General features: G+C 37.7%; 1 protein-coding gene across 16 annotated transcripts in view; it reads right to left on the bottom strand.

Annotated features, from left to right (window-relative positions):
• The window catches only part of ENPP2 (ectonucleotide pyrophosphatase/phosphodiesterase 2), a 71385-nt gene that overhangs the window by 7808 nt on the left and 45916 nt on the right, over positions 1-17661 (bottom strand). For 10 of the 16 annotated variants that reach the window (XM_085573949.1, XM_085573946.1, XM_085573959.1 and 7 more), the window contains 11 exons: positions 14556-14667; positions 13102-13227; positions 9598-9629; positions 8635-8762; positions 6606-6693; positions 6400-6487; positions 5257-5429; positions 4916-4967; positions 2445-2581; positions 1832-1967; positions 974-1051 (listed from right to left, as the gene is read on the bottom strand). In XM_085573949.1, coding sequence (XP_085430075.1) covers positions 974-1051; positions 1832-1967; positions 2445-2581; positions 4916-4967; positions 5257-5429; positions 6400-6487; positions 6606-6693; positions 8635-8762; positions 9598-9629; positions 13102-13227; positions 14556-14667 — 1150 coding nt within the window. The remainder of the gene's footprint in view (positions 1-973; positions 1052-1831; positions 1968-2444; positions 2582-4915; positions 4968-5256; positions 5430-6399; positions 6488-6605; positions 6694-8634; positions 8763-9597; positions 9630-13101; positions 13228-14555; positions 14668-17661) is intronic. The other 6 variants (XM_021546581.4, XM_085573950.1, XM_085573947.1 and 3 more) reach the window with 1 other exon arrangement.

The following is a 17661-nucleotide window of genomic DNA, read 5'->3' on the forward strand; positions in this document are numbered from 1 at the left end:
TACTTAGATTAATATTAACATTAAGAGCATTTTTATGAAGTGATTCAGGAGTGGGAAATCCCTGATAATTTTTCACTCTTTAATCAGTCAAGTGCTTTTGCTCAAATTTCCAGCAAACATCACCACTTGGTCCTACACAGAGGTTTTTTCAGTTAAAAACACTCTTTATTGGTTTTAAAAAGGAAAAGGCTCCCACAGGCTTTGATGTTTATCCAAACCTCTCTGGCCTAAAATCTGAATTGGAAATCTCACAACAGGCTCTTGAGATTCTTCCAAGTCTTGTCAATCCCTGCCAAGCCAAAAATGCCACCAGAATAGCCTGATGGTTTTCCCACCTCTTGGCAAGACTAGAGAGAAAAAGGATGTGCAGACAAAAGAAATGTTAGTAATATAACCCTGCAGCACTGAAAGTTTCAGACAGGTTTAAATCATCCCTCATTTTCCATAAATGGGTTTTCTTCTCTCTCTCTCTTTTTTTTTTTTTTTTTAAATAGGTAATAAATATGTTCAGTCTCCCTCTAAGGGCATGGATAGAAAAATAAAATGTAATCACTTGTCCCTGAACTACAAAATACCAAGGGCACACTCCCAGGCTTGTGCAATCTCTCAGGCTCCAGTTGTTGCCTAAGAATGTTCTGCACTAGCTTGGGCTACAGACAAGAGAATCTGAATAGCCTTACAGAAAGTGAATTACTGTGGCACAAAGCACAACTGTGGACCTACAGCATGGCTGTGCCCTTACATTAACCCAGCACCAAGGAAAATAAACCTGTCTTAAAACTTAAGCCCTTCTTGTGGCATTTTGCCTGACCATACCTAGCACTATACAGGTGTCCACAGGTACTAGCTGCTGGCTACAGGTAACTGAATTTAATGTTCTAAACTTATCCTATCAATTCATTCCATAATCCAACACAAAGTAAAAAAAAAGCTTGCTGGTAAAGAGAAGCATAGCCATGGAAACGGCACTTACTTTTGAAGGCAGGATACATTGGAATGATATTTGTTATTAGAAAAGCATCGTACTTTGCTTCTGCAGAGGAACTTAATTCTGAAAACAGGGAAACAGAAAATAATTAATAAGATTAAATATAAGAACTTCAGAGAATATAGAAATGTTTTGAAAATGGCTTCAGAGATTAACCAAGGGTAATACCATAATCTAAACAGCAATCTGTTATATTCAGAAGTGCACACTACATACACAAAATTTGTCTTTAATGTGACAGCTGAACATGGAAAGGAAGAATTTTATCTTTGCTTCAACTTCAGTCAGTTCAAAATATTTTCATATAGCTTATCTATTTTTGCTGTCTTAAAAAGCAGAGACCTCTGTGGGCTTTTATAAAAGGCGCCAACAATTTCTTGGGAGAGGAGTGCGGGATTATCTTCTAGTTCTGAGCAAGCCTCTGCATGAGTAATTCCATTTCAGAAATCCACCATAAAGTATTTCAGCCACTGAGTGAGGAAGACAGAGCAATAAAGTTCTGAACTGTGAGACAGTTGTGCCCCTTCAACATTTACTAATCCCAGATGATCATAGATCCAATACTGCAGCAAAGCAAGTGCATCAGGAGACTCAAGGATGCTTGTTTTACTCAGGTTTTCTATTCTCACTATTTCTATAGGATGGTAAAAACTTTCACAGTATGTAAGAATCTAATTTGGATTTATAAATTAAAAATATGTTTATCTTACTTGTGTTTGAAATCAAAATTAGTCTGTTTATATCTGATGGAGTTTGCCTGAAGTATGTTCACACCAAAGGTTTTCCCTAATAAAACAAGAAAATTACAAAACCCCTAGGTACTAAAAAGCTATCTAAACTTACGAGGAGGAAAAAGGAATCCATAGGAGAGCTGTTTGTCGCCTCTGTAGGCAGCACAGCTCTGGCTGTTTCCTGGAGAAATGCGGAGGTCAGGCCTCACACAGCTGGCCAGATGCTCTGGGACACCTGATACCTCTGCCTGCATTGAGGAACAACAACGGAGACAACAAAAAAAAGTACTTTCAGTTTTTACAGATAAAAGGAAAGTAGGTCATACCATTGACAGACTACACAGAAGGCTATACATGCAGCAAAATAAACCACTTGGCTGTACAGCCAAATCCTGCTCCTGCATTGCTGCACAGCCCCTTCTTCAGGGAGCAGAAATCCCCATGGGAGAAAATTCAAATGAAGTCACTCACAATAAAACAAACCCCTGCTGAACAAAACTTTAAAATAAAATTAAAACAGGAGAAGAAATACACAACGCTTCCCCTTAAAATAGTTCTCATTAAGAAAATAAAATAATTTGATCATTGTTTACACTGGTACTTGACAATTTCTGGTGCGAAAATTTCCCTAGGGATAGGAAGTTTAAGGACTTCAAAAATATAGATACTGAAGAAATCTTCCCAAGATTTTTAAAGCATGTTTCAAGAGTAGAGAGAACACTAACCTGTTTGGAAATAGTGTAGGATGTCCACAGAGGCATCAGGAATGTTTCACTGTAGCCACTTTCAAAGTCATGGTGATGCAATATATTGTATTTTGTGCGGTACAGTACCGCAGGGCGTCCATATAAAAGATGCTTATCTAAAAATCAAAAGAAATTACATTTATGTTTATCACTGAAAATCTTAAGGATGAAAAAACAAGGTGGGGATTGGCTTTCCATCGGATGTTGATTTTTTCAGTGATCATTACTGGGATACTGACCCTAAATAACTACTAAGGAAATCTTGACAGAGAGAGAACAAGAAGTCTTCAACTGTTCTGGTTGCGATCCCATTATTCCAGGTTCACAAACACCCTTAGGGATTAAAAGTCCCTTTTACACTTGAAAGCTTCGTTTTGTCACAGGGTGGAGAGAGGATGTTTTTTCCAAAAGCTGGAGACTCTTTAACAGTCTTTGTGTCCACATGTCAGTCACACATGAGGTGGTAAGCACTTTCTTTTCATAGCTTTAAATCAGTCCCTAGTCTAACAGTCCTGCCACTCTTCAGTGGACTTTCTCTACTTCCTATGTCTTCTGTAAAGACTGTCTCAAAAGTCCATAATATCAAAGAAAAAAAACTAAGGAAAAAACCTTTTCCTAAAATTAGCTACAAAAAGATGCCTCCAGCTCTGTAAAAGCAGTTCTTCTTTCTTGGTGGTATGTTACAGTTAAATGTCCTTAGATAACTCTGACAAGCTTGCTTACAAAAAGACAAAAACATTGAAAGGGGTAGAAGAAAAATTAATTTCCTGGATAAATATACTATGCTGGATAATCTTGCATTGTCCTGTACAGTCCATTGAATTTGATAACCTTTTGGCAAACACACTTGGCTTGCTTTTTTGAAATTAAAACATAGAAACAAGGAAAGTGGCCTAACACAGTTCCCAGATAGGCATTTAACCTGAAAGAATAGGGCATGTTTCATTAGTGCTTGAGTACAAAGAGAGGATGTTTTTATAGGGCACAAAGAAAAAAGTAGGAAAGGCCTACTCTAATGACAAAGATGATAAACTTGCTTTTTTCAATAGAAGCTGAAGTAATCTTTTCCTTCTGCCTGTGAATATCAATATGGTGCATCATGTTGTAAAGTGCACCATGAAGGAAAACATAACTTGCATGAAGAAGAACCACTTGTTTAAATAAGGACACATCATGCCATTTAACAGAAAATTGACAAATGAGCAAGTACAACTGGTTTAAATGCTTACATCTTAAAATATGCCCAAAATACTATTTTTGTATTACTACAGAAAGAAGTTGCAATTAGAACAGTGAGGGTGCTTTCTTCTGATGCTATAAATTGCCACAGTGAGGAGTAGCTCTTCATTAATTGGGAAAATCAGTATAACAAGATGAAAGCTGCAGAAAGACTTACAAAAAACTTACAAAAAAAAAAAACTTACAAAGAAGAGGACTAAGCTCACCTTTAGAAACTAAAGGATAGGCTGCATTGCCCATTCACAACAGAGAATCAGAAAATATCTTCATAAGGGAATGAAAACAAATCTCCTTAATCATCTGAACAATGCAATTTGAGGTACCTCAAAAAATCTTTGTCTAAACTGAAAGCTTCAGAATTTGCTAATTTGGACAATTGTTATGGTAAGGGAAATGCTGTGAATTGTTATGCTGAACTCGATCACCTCTGTGAGAAGGAAAACTCTGCTTTGGTGAGCCTTTCAGTCAGCAGTGCTGCTCAGAAAAGCAGCTCCCATCCCCTATCCTCTCTCCTATTGCTCCACTTTACCCTGGACCATGGCCCTGATGCAGCTGAGGGTCCATCCACACAGAAGTCAGTGCTGGCACACAGCAGGAACTAGTGGCCAGGAGAGCTGGGAATGCTTTCTCCTGGGAGTAACATTGACTTGAACACTAAAGAGGAAAAGAATTGCACTGAGCAGCTTGAACTAGCAAAACACTTGTTTCTTTGTGCAACCTGCACCCTAAGAGCCAAGCAATAAGATTCTTTCAGGGATTGTCAAAGCAACTGTAGCATCACTGTAGGTGAAATCTAAGGCTGGAAAACAATGGTAAAACCCAGCCCACAAATACAGTCTGGTTTCTTCCTCATTTACAGCTGAACAGAGTACTGCCTCATGCACCATCTCCTTTCCTCTTCTCTCTGCCTTCACATCTGGGCTTAAAACTTCTAGAAGTGATGGAATGGAAGAGCTATAACTCACATTGCTTTGAACAATGCTTTAGTCTTGGTTCAGCAAAAGGTAGTGTGTACTTTCTCCAGTGAGCAGCACTTCACCTTGCCCATGAATCTCACATGTGTCTGTGGGCTACCTTGACAGGTACTCAAAAAGACAGTTTACTACACATTAACTAAACCACACCAGGAGTTGCTCTGGTATAAATGATGCAAAGTAACTTACAAAAGAAAATTAAATTAGCTTTCATCAACTGAGGCACCAGGCTCTTACCTTCTGTTCCTTTGACATGAAAGCGTTTGTTGAGTTCATCCAGCTTGTTCTTCTCAAGAACAGAAAAAAAAGGAACGAGATTAGGACTACTGAAGCACTCTGGAATTTTGTTTTACTAGCATCTAACAAAACAAAACTAGTGCTATAAGACAGGATTTTCCTGTCTCCTCTTTTATAAAAATCCATAGGTTTTCCAAGGGGGCCCCAAAGGGGGCACAAAGACTCCACAGGAGGGACTTGGGAATTCTTACAGATCAAGCCCTCTCAAAACAATAAAATAGCTACAGCTTTACCAAAACTACCACTAATAGTGGAGGCTTCCACAGATCCTACACACCTACCTTATCATCACATGTACATCCTATGTCGAAATCTGATGCAGAAGGTAGAGCTACAGGATACAGTGGTTTAGCAACTTCATCTGGCACAGTTGGTTTATAAACATTGGCTCTCAGCAGGTGATTTAAACTTCCATGGGTGCCATTATTGGGAGCAGGTTTTAGTCCAAGCAGATCTATGAAAGCACCAAGGAAAAATGAATGGTGATTACACTCCAAACATATATTCAAGCAGCAATTCTATCAAGCCAACATATTTCTTAGTAATACTGTTTATACCTACAGCTTGTTAGTGAAAACTTTTAATGTAATAAAACACTGATTATTTTTTTTTGTCCAAATAATAAAACTGTAAATGTCACATGAATAGTATCTTTGCCTTTATAACAAAATGTTAATTTGCATCAAGACACTGGAAAAGTTTAAAACTGGACAAAGTTTTATTGTAACAACTCCTTCACCTTCCAGTGCAAACCTGCAGTCCATGTGCTGACCTCACACCTAACATCTGCAGCACAGTGATTTCTAAATAAGGGCTAACTACCCCTTAGGTAGTTAAATATTACATGTTTGGGGAAAGAAGGTGAATTACACCTCTGAAACACCTTAAAGTTTTATTGTGAATTACACCTTGAAAGTTTCATTGTTCTAGAAAATCAGTACTAAAGAAAAGACCCTAATGAATATCTGTATACATCATCAGATTCATGAATATCTGTATACATCATCAGATTCTTCTTCACAGCTTCAGTACAAATTCGGGAAACATAATCATACAGGGAAATGCCATAGAAAACAAAGTGATCAATCTGAACTGCTGCATCAGATGTGCAGATGTAGAAGCAGTCTCTGAACAGAAATCTCCTTCCTAGACAGCTGAGATGTGGACACCAGACATTGTAGAGGTGTCATTTGATCTCTGTCAAGCTGAAAACATCAAAACTATACTAACTGCCTTTACTGGCCAGTTCCAGAGCAAACTGAGGCCCCTGAGAAGTGCCTTCAGCCTTCCTGGTAAGTGTTTGGGAAAGGGGGACTAGGGAAAAAAAACACTGAGAGGAAGTCAGGGCATAAGCTCATGGCTGCCTAAATGAAGCCCTGTTAAAATAAGTTGCTGCTTTTCAATTTCTCAACTAGGCAGCTTACCACACATGACGTTGTAAAGTTCAATGTTTTCAAAAGGAGGCACTTTGGTCTTGTACTTGAAGGTAGGGCCATAACCTATAAAAACAGTCTTAAAAAAAAAAAAAAAAGAATGGAAAGAATACAAAAGAGCATTAAAATTTAGAGAGTTTTCACTGAATATTTACATTTCAGAGATCTTCAATGACCCTCCCAGACGTTGCTCATACCTGCATGCTGTTTATCTTGTTGTCATAGCCATGGTCTCCATGAAAGAAACATTTTCCTGTTGGTTTCTTGTAAACATCCATGGCTTTCCTAAATTGAAAAAATTTTAGAAATTTTCTTCAAAGGTGGCTGACCTGGCAATATCCTTCTGAGCAGGAAGGATAAGGTTACAGGGCAATGCATTGTAATAATTTATCTTTCATGAGTAGCAGTAGTAAGGACTTGCAGGCTTATACAGCATCCCCAGGGTTTCTCCCTCTACTCCCACTCTAAGGAATAACTCTTATTATTGATAAAACTTCAGTATCTATTACTTTCTCACATTTTCTCATATAATCTCCTGCAGACTGGAAGCGTTGGACTTCCAGTCCAACAGAGGCTGCTCAGAAAGCACTTTTCTGTTGTTACAAAGCTGCAAATGTCATACAATGATATAAAGTGCTTTCACCTGTTTGCCTACAGCCCAATAAGCAAAAATGGGTAACAGAAAAAAAAGAAATTAAATATATTCATGAAGACAAATAGCTGGATAATAAGTGCTGTACTATAGGAATGCTAATTATCATCTTGTTACTGAGATGGAGTTTTTTACAAAATACATGGAAAAATATTTATTTTGTCATAGGAGTTATAATCACCAACTTATTTCAGAGTACTTCTATACAGTTTTATAGGGCCATGTGCAGGGAATACATGAAGAGGGCCACATTATCCTACAAATTAATTTCTTCATCTGCAATAAAATAATGCTCAAAGTCAAAGTTTGATTTTGGCCTTATAAATTACTAGACTTGCAGCAATTAGGGCTGTAACTACAATTTTCCTGTAACTACCAATTACATTTACACTAATGAATGAATTACTGGTGAATGAGATCTCTGAAAATTAATAAATAAGCAAAAGAAAGACTGATGTAAGTAATAAGAAATTACTAAACGTAAATCAACCTGGGCAATCCCATCCATTCCAGTACAATTCTTAACACTACAGCTTTTATAGACCTAAAATTCAGAGTGTGATTCTTTGACATATACATAACCCCAACCACGGGGCAGCCTGCCAGCAGTCCCGTTATGCAAGAAAGCAAATGGGGTTTCTCATTCACTGCTTCAGCAGAGTGATCCTTGCATAATTCATGGAAAGATAAGCACAGATGTCAAAAGGCATTTACAACACAGTCTGTGTTTGCCTGGCAGGTATATGGGCAAAAAAATCCAACCATAATTTAAAGCTCATAACAGTCCACCATGAGCCAAAAGCTGTATAATCTTCCAAGAAGCACTGAGTCAGATTAATGCAAAAGACCCCCCACCACTCTCATATTGTAACACACCACATGTCAAAGTATATTCAAATAGAAAGCTGTGCACCATCCACAATCAAAGGCTATTCCTCTCCTGTTCACTCTATATGTGTATGTGCCAACTGATTTTTCCTCATTCCATTTTTAGCTAACTAATAAACACTGCACATATTCTATAACCAAAAATTCAGAGTCATAAGGCTAAGAGCAACCCAAACCAGAGTTTTTGCCTGAGCTAAAGCATCCTGGCTTTCTGTGGATTTGTTTTGCAATGCAATACACTGCCAGCACAGCACTTTGATGGCCACCCTGCTATATTCTTCCACATGTTCTCAGACATTCATCCAGTCTGCCAATATCTTCATTTTCTTTCCATTCACCTACTGCATCCACTCAAACTCTTGTTCCCTAACATTCCCTCACCACATAAGCCTGCCCATATTCCCTGCTTCCCTCTTGGACTAAGCTTCCACCTCATTAGAAAGATTTATCACCTACATTTAAGCTAATCAGTCAAAATCACTAAGCTGCTTGAGCAAATCAGTCTGGGTTTCTACCTCTTATCCAACAACTGATTTTCCCACACTTTGAAATACTTTCTGTTCTCAAAACTCCTTATTCTCACAGGGTAGAGTAGCAGGATGCTAACAGACAGGGCAATCCTAAGTGTCCCATTTCCTCAGAAGAGAAGACTGGAAATCAGGATGGAAGCAAACACAAAGGTTTACCTTGCCACGTGCCATTTGCGATCCACCAGTAAATGGACATCCTCAATCCTTCGGTTGTTGGCATAGTGCAAACGTTTAGGCAGGTGCTGTTTCAGGTAAGGCTTGAAGTGCTGGTCAGGCTTTCTACACTGAAAAATAAATGGTTACAAATAGCATGCTGTCAATTAGCTTAAGATGCACACAAAGCCTTTGACTACAGAAATCAAGCTGTTAAAGTCATTACTGATGGTGTCTGGAAAACAAAGTGCACACCTAGAGTACTTAGTCCAGTTATTTCTGTGCAGTATTTACATGCAGCCAAGGCCCAGAGAGCCATTCAAAGATGTATTGGGAAAGTTTATTCCTGTGACAGTCTATGAAACCATCAAACAAAGTATCACACATACGTAACTCACACTTGAAGAATTTTATTCTAACTGAACCAAAACTTAACCAAAACTTAAGTTCCAGCAGAAACCTGAATGCTCAAAAATACACCTCATCTGCAGATATATTTAAAGCCATCTGGTTACAAAACTTGGGGGGTTTGTTTTGATTTTTTTTTTTTTTTTTATTTTAAATTTAAACACTTTTCTTCCATTAATGACAAGGTTAGAGTTGAAGGCTATCAAAAGCACTTTTTCAGTATCTTCAAAGTGCTAGTAAAATGTTTACCCTAAAATATTTTTTTCCAATTCTGAAGCAATGAATAAATAGACTAAATTCAGGGAGTAAAGACAGTCCAGGAGATTCTATTTCTGCACTGCCCAAAAAGGTTATAAAAGCTACTAGAGCAGCAGACAACAGAAAACATAACAAACATTAATCTGTGCTCATGAAGGACATAATTTAACATTCTTTATTTATAATAATGGTTGGTTGATTTTCCTGTCTAAAGAGTGAGAAGAGAAAACTGAATAATACCAAGAATCAAGAAGTGAACAGTGAAGTATAGACAGATGTCTCCCAGTCCTAAATACTTACTGTAAGGTTGGCAACAATCATTTTAGGGTCATCTGTTAAACAAAGATTAAAAAAATAGAAAAGATTAAAAATTTTCGAAAGAAACCACAAGGTTTACATAAGCGTACTTCCTAATACTTCCCTGACCTTTATGAAAAGTTCTTTGTATTTATCATAGAATCACAGAATCATTTGGGTTGGAAAAGACCTTTAAAACCAAGTCCAACCCTTAATCCAGCACTGCCAACTCTATCACTAAACCATGTCCACAAGTGCCCCATCTTTTAAATACCTCCAGGGATGGTGAGTCCACCACTTCCCTGGGTGGTCTACTCCAGTGCTTGACCACCTTTTCCATAAAGAAATTTTTCCTAATATCCAATCTGAATCTCCCCTGGTTCAACTTGAGGACTTTTCCTCTTGTGCTGTCTTTTGTTACCTGGGGGAAGAGACCAACCCCACCTGGCTACAGCCTCCTTTGGGCTGTAGAGAGTGATAATGTGCCCCCTGAGCCTCCTTTTCTCCAGGCTGAACACCCCCAGCTCCCTCAGCTGCTCCTCTCAGACTTGTGCTCCAGACCCTTCCCCAGCTCTGTTGCCCTTCTCTGGACAAATCCCACCCCCTCAATATTCTTTTCTGAGTGAGGGGCCCACACATGAACCCAAGATTTGAGGTGCGGCCTCATCAGTGCCAAATACAGACAATTACAGGACCAAGACAATCTCTGCCCAGGTCCTGCTGGCCACACTGTTTCTGATCCAGGCCAGGATTCCATTGGCCTTCTTGGCCACCTGGGCACACACTGGCTCATGTTCAGTCCCTGTTGACCAACACCCCCGGGTTCTTTTCCAAGGGCAGCTTTCCAACCACTTTTCCTCAGCCTGTAGGACTGCATGGGGTTGTTGTGACCCAAGTGCAGGATCCAGCACTTGGCCTTGTTGAACCTCCCACCACTGGCCTTGGGCCACTGATCCAGCCTGTCCAGATCCCTCTGCAGAGCTCTCCTACCCTCCAGCAGATCAAAACTTATGCCCAGCTTGGTGTTGTCTACAAATTGATTCAGGGTGTCGATGATCCTCTCATTCAGATCATCAGTGAAGACATTAAACAGAACTGGTCCTGATACTGAGCCTTGGGGAGCACCCTGGGCCCAGCCATCCAGACAGTTTTTTACCCACTGAAGGGCGCACCTACCCAAGCCACAGGCTTCCAGTTTCTCCAAGAGAATGATGTAGGAGACAATATCAAAGACCCTACAAAAGCCCAGGTAAACATCATCCACAGGAGCAGGTCACTTTGCCATAGGAGACCATGTTGGTCAAGCAGGACCTGACTTTCCTAAACCCATTCTGGATAGGCCTGATCCCCTGGCCATCCTGCATGTGCCGTGTGATGGCTTGGTGACATGTAATTGCTTCGGTAGTGTTCTCACTGTCTATAATCTGGGCCTTGGCCTAATACTTATTTTGTTTTCTGCAAACACATGCTTTCAAAACGTTTGTCTGTTTTACTTTATTAAAATAAAGAATCATCTGCCAACACAATGACTTTCCTTCAAAAATTTTGAAAGCATACTTGAATGCAACAATGCACTCTGTTAGGATGAGTACGATAAATATGTAGCATTTTTGGTCAGTTTTAACATTTGACTGAATTTCATAGGCTACTGCTGAGTAAGTGAAAATATTCTGGATTTGTTTTTGAGCTCTTAAAGGGATATGCAAGATGTAGAAAAGCCCAAACCCAGTAACAGTCCATACTAACTATGTTCTTTTGTGAGGTGGGCGAAACATTTTTCAGTCACAAGAGGAAAAATAGGCTAGAAGAACATTTTGGGAAGTGAAAATCTCTTGTTCAAATACTATTGTTTTGGTTGTTTAAGGCGTGATCTTGCTGAGCTTGAAATGGGCTCTATAGCATTTCAAAAGACAAGCTGCAGGCTTTTGCATTGCAAAGGTGTGTTGGCAGTATTGACACAGTATTATAGAACAATAAAGAATAAAGAATTTGGTAATTTGCCATTTAAGGAGGTAAACCCCAGTTCTAAAGGCAAGAAACATGCTTCTTTGTTCTATGTTCAAACTGCTGATTAACTAGCAATTGCAAATATTCAAACTAGGAAGCTGCACACAGAGGCCAAAAGATGCAAACATTGTGGGAAAACCTCTGGTATGACTCAGAGGTCACACAGACAAGCTGATCTTTTTGAAACATATTGCCATTCATTCTCTAAGGAAAACTTATTTTTCCCAGCAATTTGGAAGACTGTGTAGTGTAGGAATTCAGTCTCATGCTAGTCTAGAAAATTTGAATAACATTTATACTTCAACATTTTCAAGAAATCTTTACACACTCATCATATATTCCTTGAGCATAAATAACCAAATACTGATTTGTGTATGCATTTATTTTACTATATTTTTTTTTTTACCAGGCAAGCAAAGTTTATAGTAAAAAAATGCATACACAAATCAGTATTAAGGATGTTTTATCACATTCTTAAGATTTTTGCTATTATTCTAGAAATATTTAATCTTCAAAGATGGATCTTTCTATGAAATTTGTCCTCACCCAAAGCATATTTGAAGTGTTGTGAGGGAACATTTAGCTATCCCAGATGTGAGATCTTCCCCTCTATCAAAAGTTGTCACTCTTGGAAACATATGGTGCAAAAACCACAGGTACTTATGGGTTATTTATCAGTTACATTTACAGTTTGCATGGTGGCTTAAACTGCTGGCAAAGCCAGGTTTGCCCTTGTATACTGAACCAGAGCAGTCAGGGTGCTGGCACAAAGCCCTGTCGTAGTACTGGTGCCCTGGAGGCAAAAGGAGGACAGTTGGTCTAAAATACCTGAAATTACAGAGTTAGTTTCACCAGAGGACTCTTACCCTGAGAACTATTGTCAAAGATCAATTAATCTCAAACACTAAGTCAGGGTAAAATTCTAAAAGCATGGTTCAAAATAACAAGTTTTACTGACAAAATTGGCCCTGGATGCATTCACTAATCTTCTGTCAACATCTCCAGTCTGTTGCTGTTTAGCAAACCACATGACTTCTCATCTATGCCAAAAGTATGATAAAACTACTGAATTCAAAATTAACAAGTCACTTGTTTCCTATTAGCTCATAAAATGTACCAGATGCTTTTTTTCTTACATCCAAGCTGTGTAGTGCTGAGATCGCCCAAATACAGCTTTTGTTGACAGATGAGAAAAGTCCATGAATAAACTCAAAATGACACGTAAGCTGGCATGTGAAACTGGCTTGGAGCTCCCATTCCTCCATGATAAAAAAGACTGGTGTTTAACCTAGAACTTTTAAGCACTCCCCTGAATAGTTCTATCACTGTGGTGTCTGTGAAGTACAAACTGGAAATGGAGCAAGCAGCTGTCTTCAGTGGGATTCCTTCTGAAATTCCTGTCAACACTCTGCAAATTTACACTCTGTGGACAGCATCATTTCAAGGAAGGAATAGAGTCTAGTACTCAGGATATAAAAAGGTACAATTGAATTAACTTACACTTTAGGTTATTGCTAGACCTAGGGCGAATTCGCCCTAAAGATCCAGGCAGCAAAATTATATCATCCACATTAGTCAGATAGTTGCTTAAAAATTCAGTTCTTTCACAAGTTGTGTCTTCCATCCCTGCAAAAAGGAAATGCAAAATTAATCCACCCTGAAAATAAACACATTTTCCAGAACAGAAAAAAAAAGAGACCCCAAACACTCCCTATGTATTATTTCCTTTTGGATGACTAATCTTGTTATTTACAGCCATCTAATTCCAACATAATACATTGGTGAGACTCAAACTGGAAGTGCTTATGTGAAAGAAATACCAGTCTAGGCATCATAGGAACAGAACCACATATATCATGTGTGCACTGACTCAACTCCAAATTAAAAATAATGGAAAAATCAAAGTCTGTTTCTAGTTTAATGTACTACTTAGGGGATTATTTCTTTTTAAACAAATTATTTTAAGAGGAATAGCACACAAAAGGTATTGTCTGATGGTGGTCTGTTCTAAGGCAGCCGCAGATAAACAATTTTCTCTTGCAGATATTTGTGGTGGGTAAGAATGTACTGCCAGCCACAGGAGGTTCTCAGCACAAAACTGCCACCCCTGGAAAGCCTCCCTGACCCTTACCCTCCTCTACCCACATCCAGAAATGGGGCATATGCCATTTTACTGTTGATGTAGCAGTTCATGTGAGACTGTCAGGAATAAAGACCTAGAAAGAAGAGGACCTTTGGTGGCATCACTAAAAAGTTATGCAAACCCAGGTTTTCCTTTAATAAAACTTGCTTTTTATCTTTGCTAATATTAACTATTTCCTATATTGCAAAGTTTGTTCTAATGTTTGAAGGAATAAGACCTACCAAATAATATCTGTACTTTTAGGTGACTACATCTGACCACAAAATATCTTTTACCTCTTTCTTCCATTATTTTGCTTACTTTTCCATCTAAGTGGGACACAGTCTTATATTCCACAGATATAAGAAAGATATTCCAGTCTTTCTTCTAATAGGATAACGACCTATTAATTGCCATGGAAATACCTCAATCTAAAGTCCTATTCTTCTCATGTACAGGAGAACAAGGCTATTAAATTTTTCATTCCATTACTTATTCCATTATTCCATTATTGGAGGGCAAATTATAGCTCTCCAATACATGCAAGAAGAGCCACACTTGGATGTGATATCAGAAACACCAAGATTTGAAAAGTTCTGAGTTAATATCCAGATGACTGTTATGAAAGAGAAGTCTCCCTCTATGATGTTTAACAGGTGAGCCAAGTGGCAAGCCCACACCAACTGACTTTATCTGGGAGAGTAAAACTACCAGAAAAAAATAACAGCACAAAAATATCTGAAATGGAACTTTGATTTAGATTACCTATTGAATTTACAGCAACATTGCTTAAGCATTTATCTTCCAATAAATATTATGATTTAAAATTTACCATGATCACCAACAAATATAACATTGACACATCGATGTAGCTTCAACTGTTTCAGTCCATCCATTAGTTGTCCTACTGTCTTGTCAATCTCTCTCAGGGGATTCACCATCATCTGTATAAATATTCAAAAGGAAAAAAAAAGTTAATTCTGTCATTGCAATCTTCCTGCTTCTCCAAATGGGGGTCCTTTGGCAAAACTCTGATGAGAAAATCATCCAGGTCAAGAGGCAGAGCCTTGGCTGAGCTGTTACTCCTACAATTCTTGTACCCTTTCCTTTTGTATATCCACACCATGATTTCATTGTGAGAAAGCCTTGCTGAGATCCTGACACAGCACAGCAAAAGGTCTTTCTGGCTGATCCTAGGCCTCCCATGAACATGTGTACAGTTGGTAAAACAATGTGTAGAGAGCAGAAAAACACATGTGACTTTGGGGTTCAGTTAATTTCTTATAGATAGAAAGCAGTGTTTTTAAGAGAAAACAGTGAGATGAAGCTTTAGACTTGGGATTCATATGCCAAGGCACTTAATGAAATTCACTTCAAAGAACATCTGATATTAAGATGACAACATGCACGTCACTTGAGTAGCATATGGGGCTCAGAGTAAGTGTTCTTCAGCTTCAAAGCCAAGAGTTTCCAACAGCTCAAATGACAGTTCTGGCAAAATTATCAGCAGGCTCCAGAGGATACAGATTCTGTACTGTGATTTCTTCATTAAAGATTTTTTTTATTAAAAAACAAAACAAAATAAGAAATTAAACACAACAAAACAAAAAATACCCAATCAAACAAAAAACCAACCAAATACCCCCCAAAACCAAAAAGAAGTAAGACATGGGACTATGTTTTCAGCCTTAAGAAAATGAAAAATTTTTTTACAAGATGGCACAGAGAGGGGGAAAAGTAAGATTTTAGGCAGAAGACTCTTTTTGTTTTGATTTTGAGAAGAAAACATTTGTTGTCACTATATGGCAACTTCTTCCTCACTTGTCTGTTTGATTTGGCTGGTTCAAGTATCCACAATAAAAAATCCTTCCAATGACAAACAGAATGATAACAAATTCCGGATGAGAAAAAACTAGATTTCAGAAGAATTTTCTAAAATAAACACCATGTTAGTGTGACCCAGAAAGAGATGGTTCAGAAATTCTCCCTCTGCCTGAGTCATTAAGGGGTAGATGTTAAATGAGTCTGCTAGGTTATGAGACAGGAAATGTCAACTCCCATGTGGCACTATAAATACAGAGAGAAGGGACTTACAGGAGAAGGAATCACGGTAGGAAACAGGAGGAACAATTTCTGCAACATATGCAAGTGGTTCAGACAAAGAGTGAAATTTTGAAATATTTTAATTCAGGAAAGCCTAAGTAATAATTTAAGTTATTAGTTTTAAATTTTAAATTTACTTTCAAATTTTAAAAATTTGAAACCTTCAAGTTCAGAAAAAAAGAAAATTGTCTGTTTCAGCATTCTTTCACTCTCCAATACAAAGAGTTTATTCTACAAATGGGAATTCTATTTTTATGAAAGTCTATTTATGTTGTGTCAATCATATAAGGAAATACAACTTTTACTCAGAATCCAAAATGTATTCAAGAAAGCTGGAAATCCAGACAGATTTCCCATTAATGTTTACTTTTGTCAGCAAGCTGCAGTCTTCTTTTAAAAAATAATAATGATGATAAACAGCAACAATAATTCAAGGATTTCAAGTGATAGTTCTGTTTAGCTACCCTCTTCAGCAACCTGAACTCATTTTACAGCTCCTCCCAGATGTAACATTCAAAAATTTACTGGCAAACAAATAAAGTTGTAGCATAATCCTTTCTTCACCTATTATCAAGACTTTGCAAGACTGTACAGAACCATTTTATCGTTCAAGATATATGGAATTCTAGGATGGTGCTACAATAGAGTTTTGTAGCATTGTGAAACACTGTAGCATGTCAGCTGGGTGTGGTATCTGAAACAAAAAACATGCTGGATTCGCCTACAAGTTTTCCCATAGAGGAAGTCTGATTAGAAGGAAGAAAGAAAGAAAGAATCTTACTTTTAAATTTTTTTAATAATTGGGAGGAGCCATCCTGTACTGCATTTCATTGCTGTCAAACAGTATCAAAAGATTAACTTGCAGATACAATGGCAATTATTATGTAATAGTAGGGGGATATTTTTTCTGAAATAATTCTGTCAAATCTTCACAGCTGACTTATAAGAAGAAGTTCTTTAGCGGTAAGTTTGGATGACCTTTTCATTCAGAGAAAGAAAGGCAAAAAAAAGAGGAACATATGTTCACATCACTAGGAATATTATTTCTACTCTATTTCATAATTCTAATTTGCCAATCCATAGCTTGGAATGGCAAATTAGTGAGTAATAGCAATATCAGCCATAGTAATTACTAGTTCTCCTTTCAAATAAATCTTAGAATGTTAAAAGTTCTCTGGAAAATTCCTGTTTGTTTTTTTTTTTTTTTTTTTTTTTGCATGTCCCTGTTTGTCATGCTTTTACACTTAAATAATGTGTCTCAATATAACTCTTTAAAGTTGAATTATGCAACAACTCAAAAAACATTCTCACAAAAAATCTCTTGAGAAGAATGTTTATAGCCTACTGTGGAGTGTAAAGGCTTTGAAAGGCTTTTGTTTCCAGTGTAAAGGAGAAATACATAGATTGTTAAAGCCAGGTTGATAAAGATGTACACTAAGGAATACTCCTTTTATCCACTTGCACTTTTTCCTAATAAAGCAATTTCTATTTGATGTGAAAACAGACTTACACACCACATCTTGCAAATACACCATTCAGAATCCTGCAAAAAAATTCCTTACCCTCTAAAGTCACAAAATTACTTTAAAATGTGTATTTTTAAAACAAATCCTTTTAGATTTTATTAGTCACTTTTCAGGACATTTCCACAACCATGCTGACTCCAAAACCTCCAATAATCACTATGTTCCCATGAGCTGGGAGTTACAGAGCCTACAACATATTGCAGAACTTGTAATGGTTCAGAAGGTTTAGCAGCAGTGGTAGTGTCTTCTCACAGATTTTTCTGATATTGCCTCCAGCTGGTGGCTGGATTTTAAAAAACAAAGAGATTA

The sequence above is a fragment of the Lonchura striata genome, chromosome 2 (genome assembly GCF_050655825.1).
Source record: "Lonchura striata isolate lonStrDom1 chromosome 2, ASM5065582v1, whole genome shotgun sequence".
NCBI classification, from domain to species: Eukaryota; Metazoa; Chordata; class Aves; order Passeriformes; family Estrildidae; genus Lonchura; species Lonchura striata.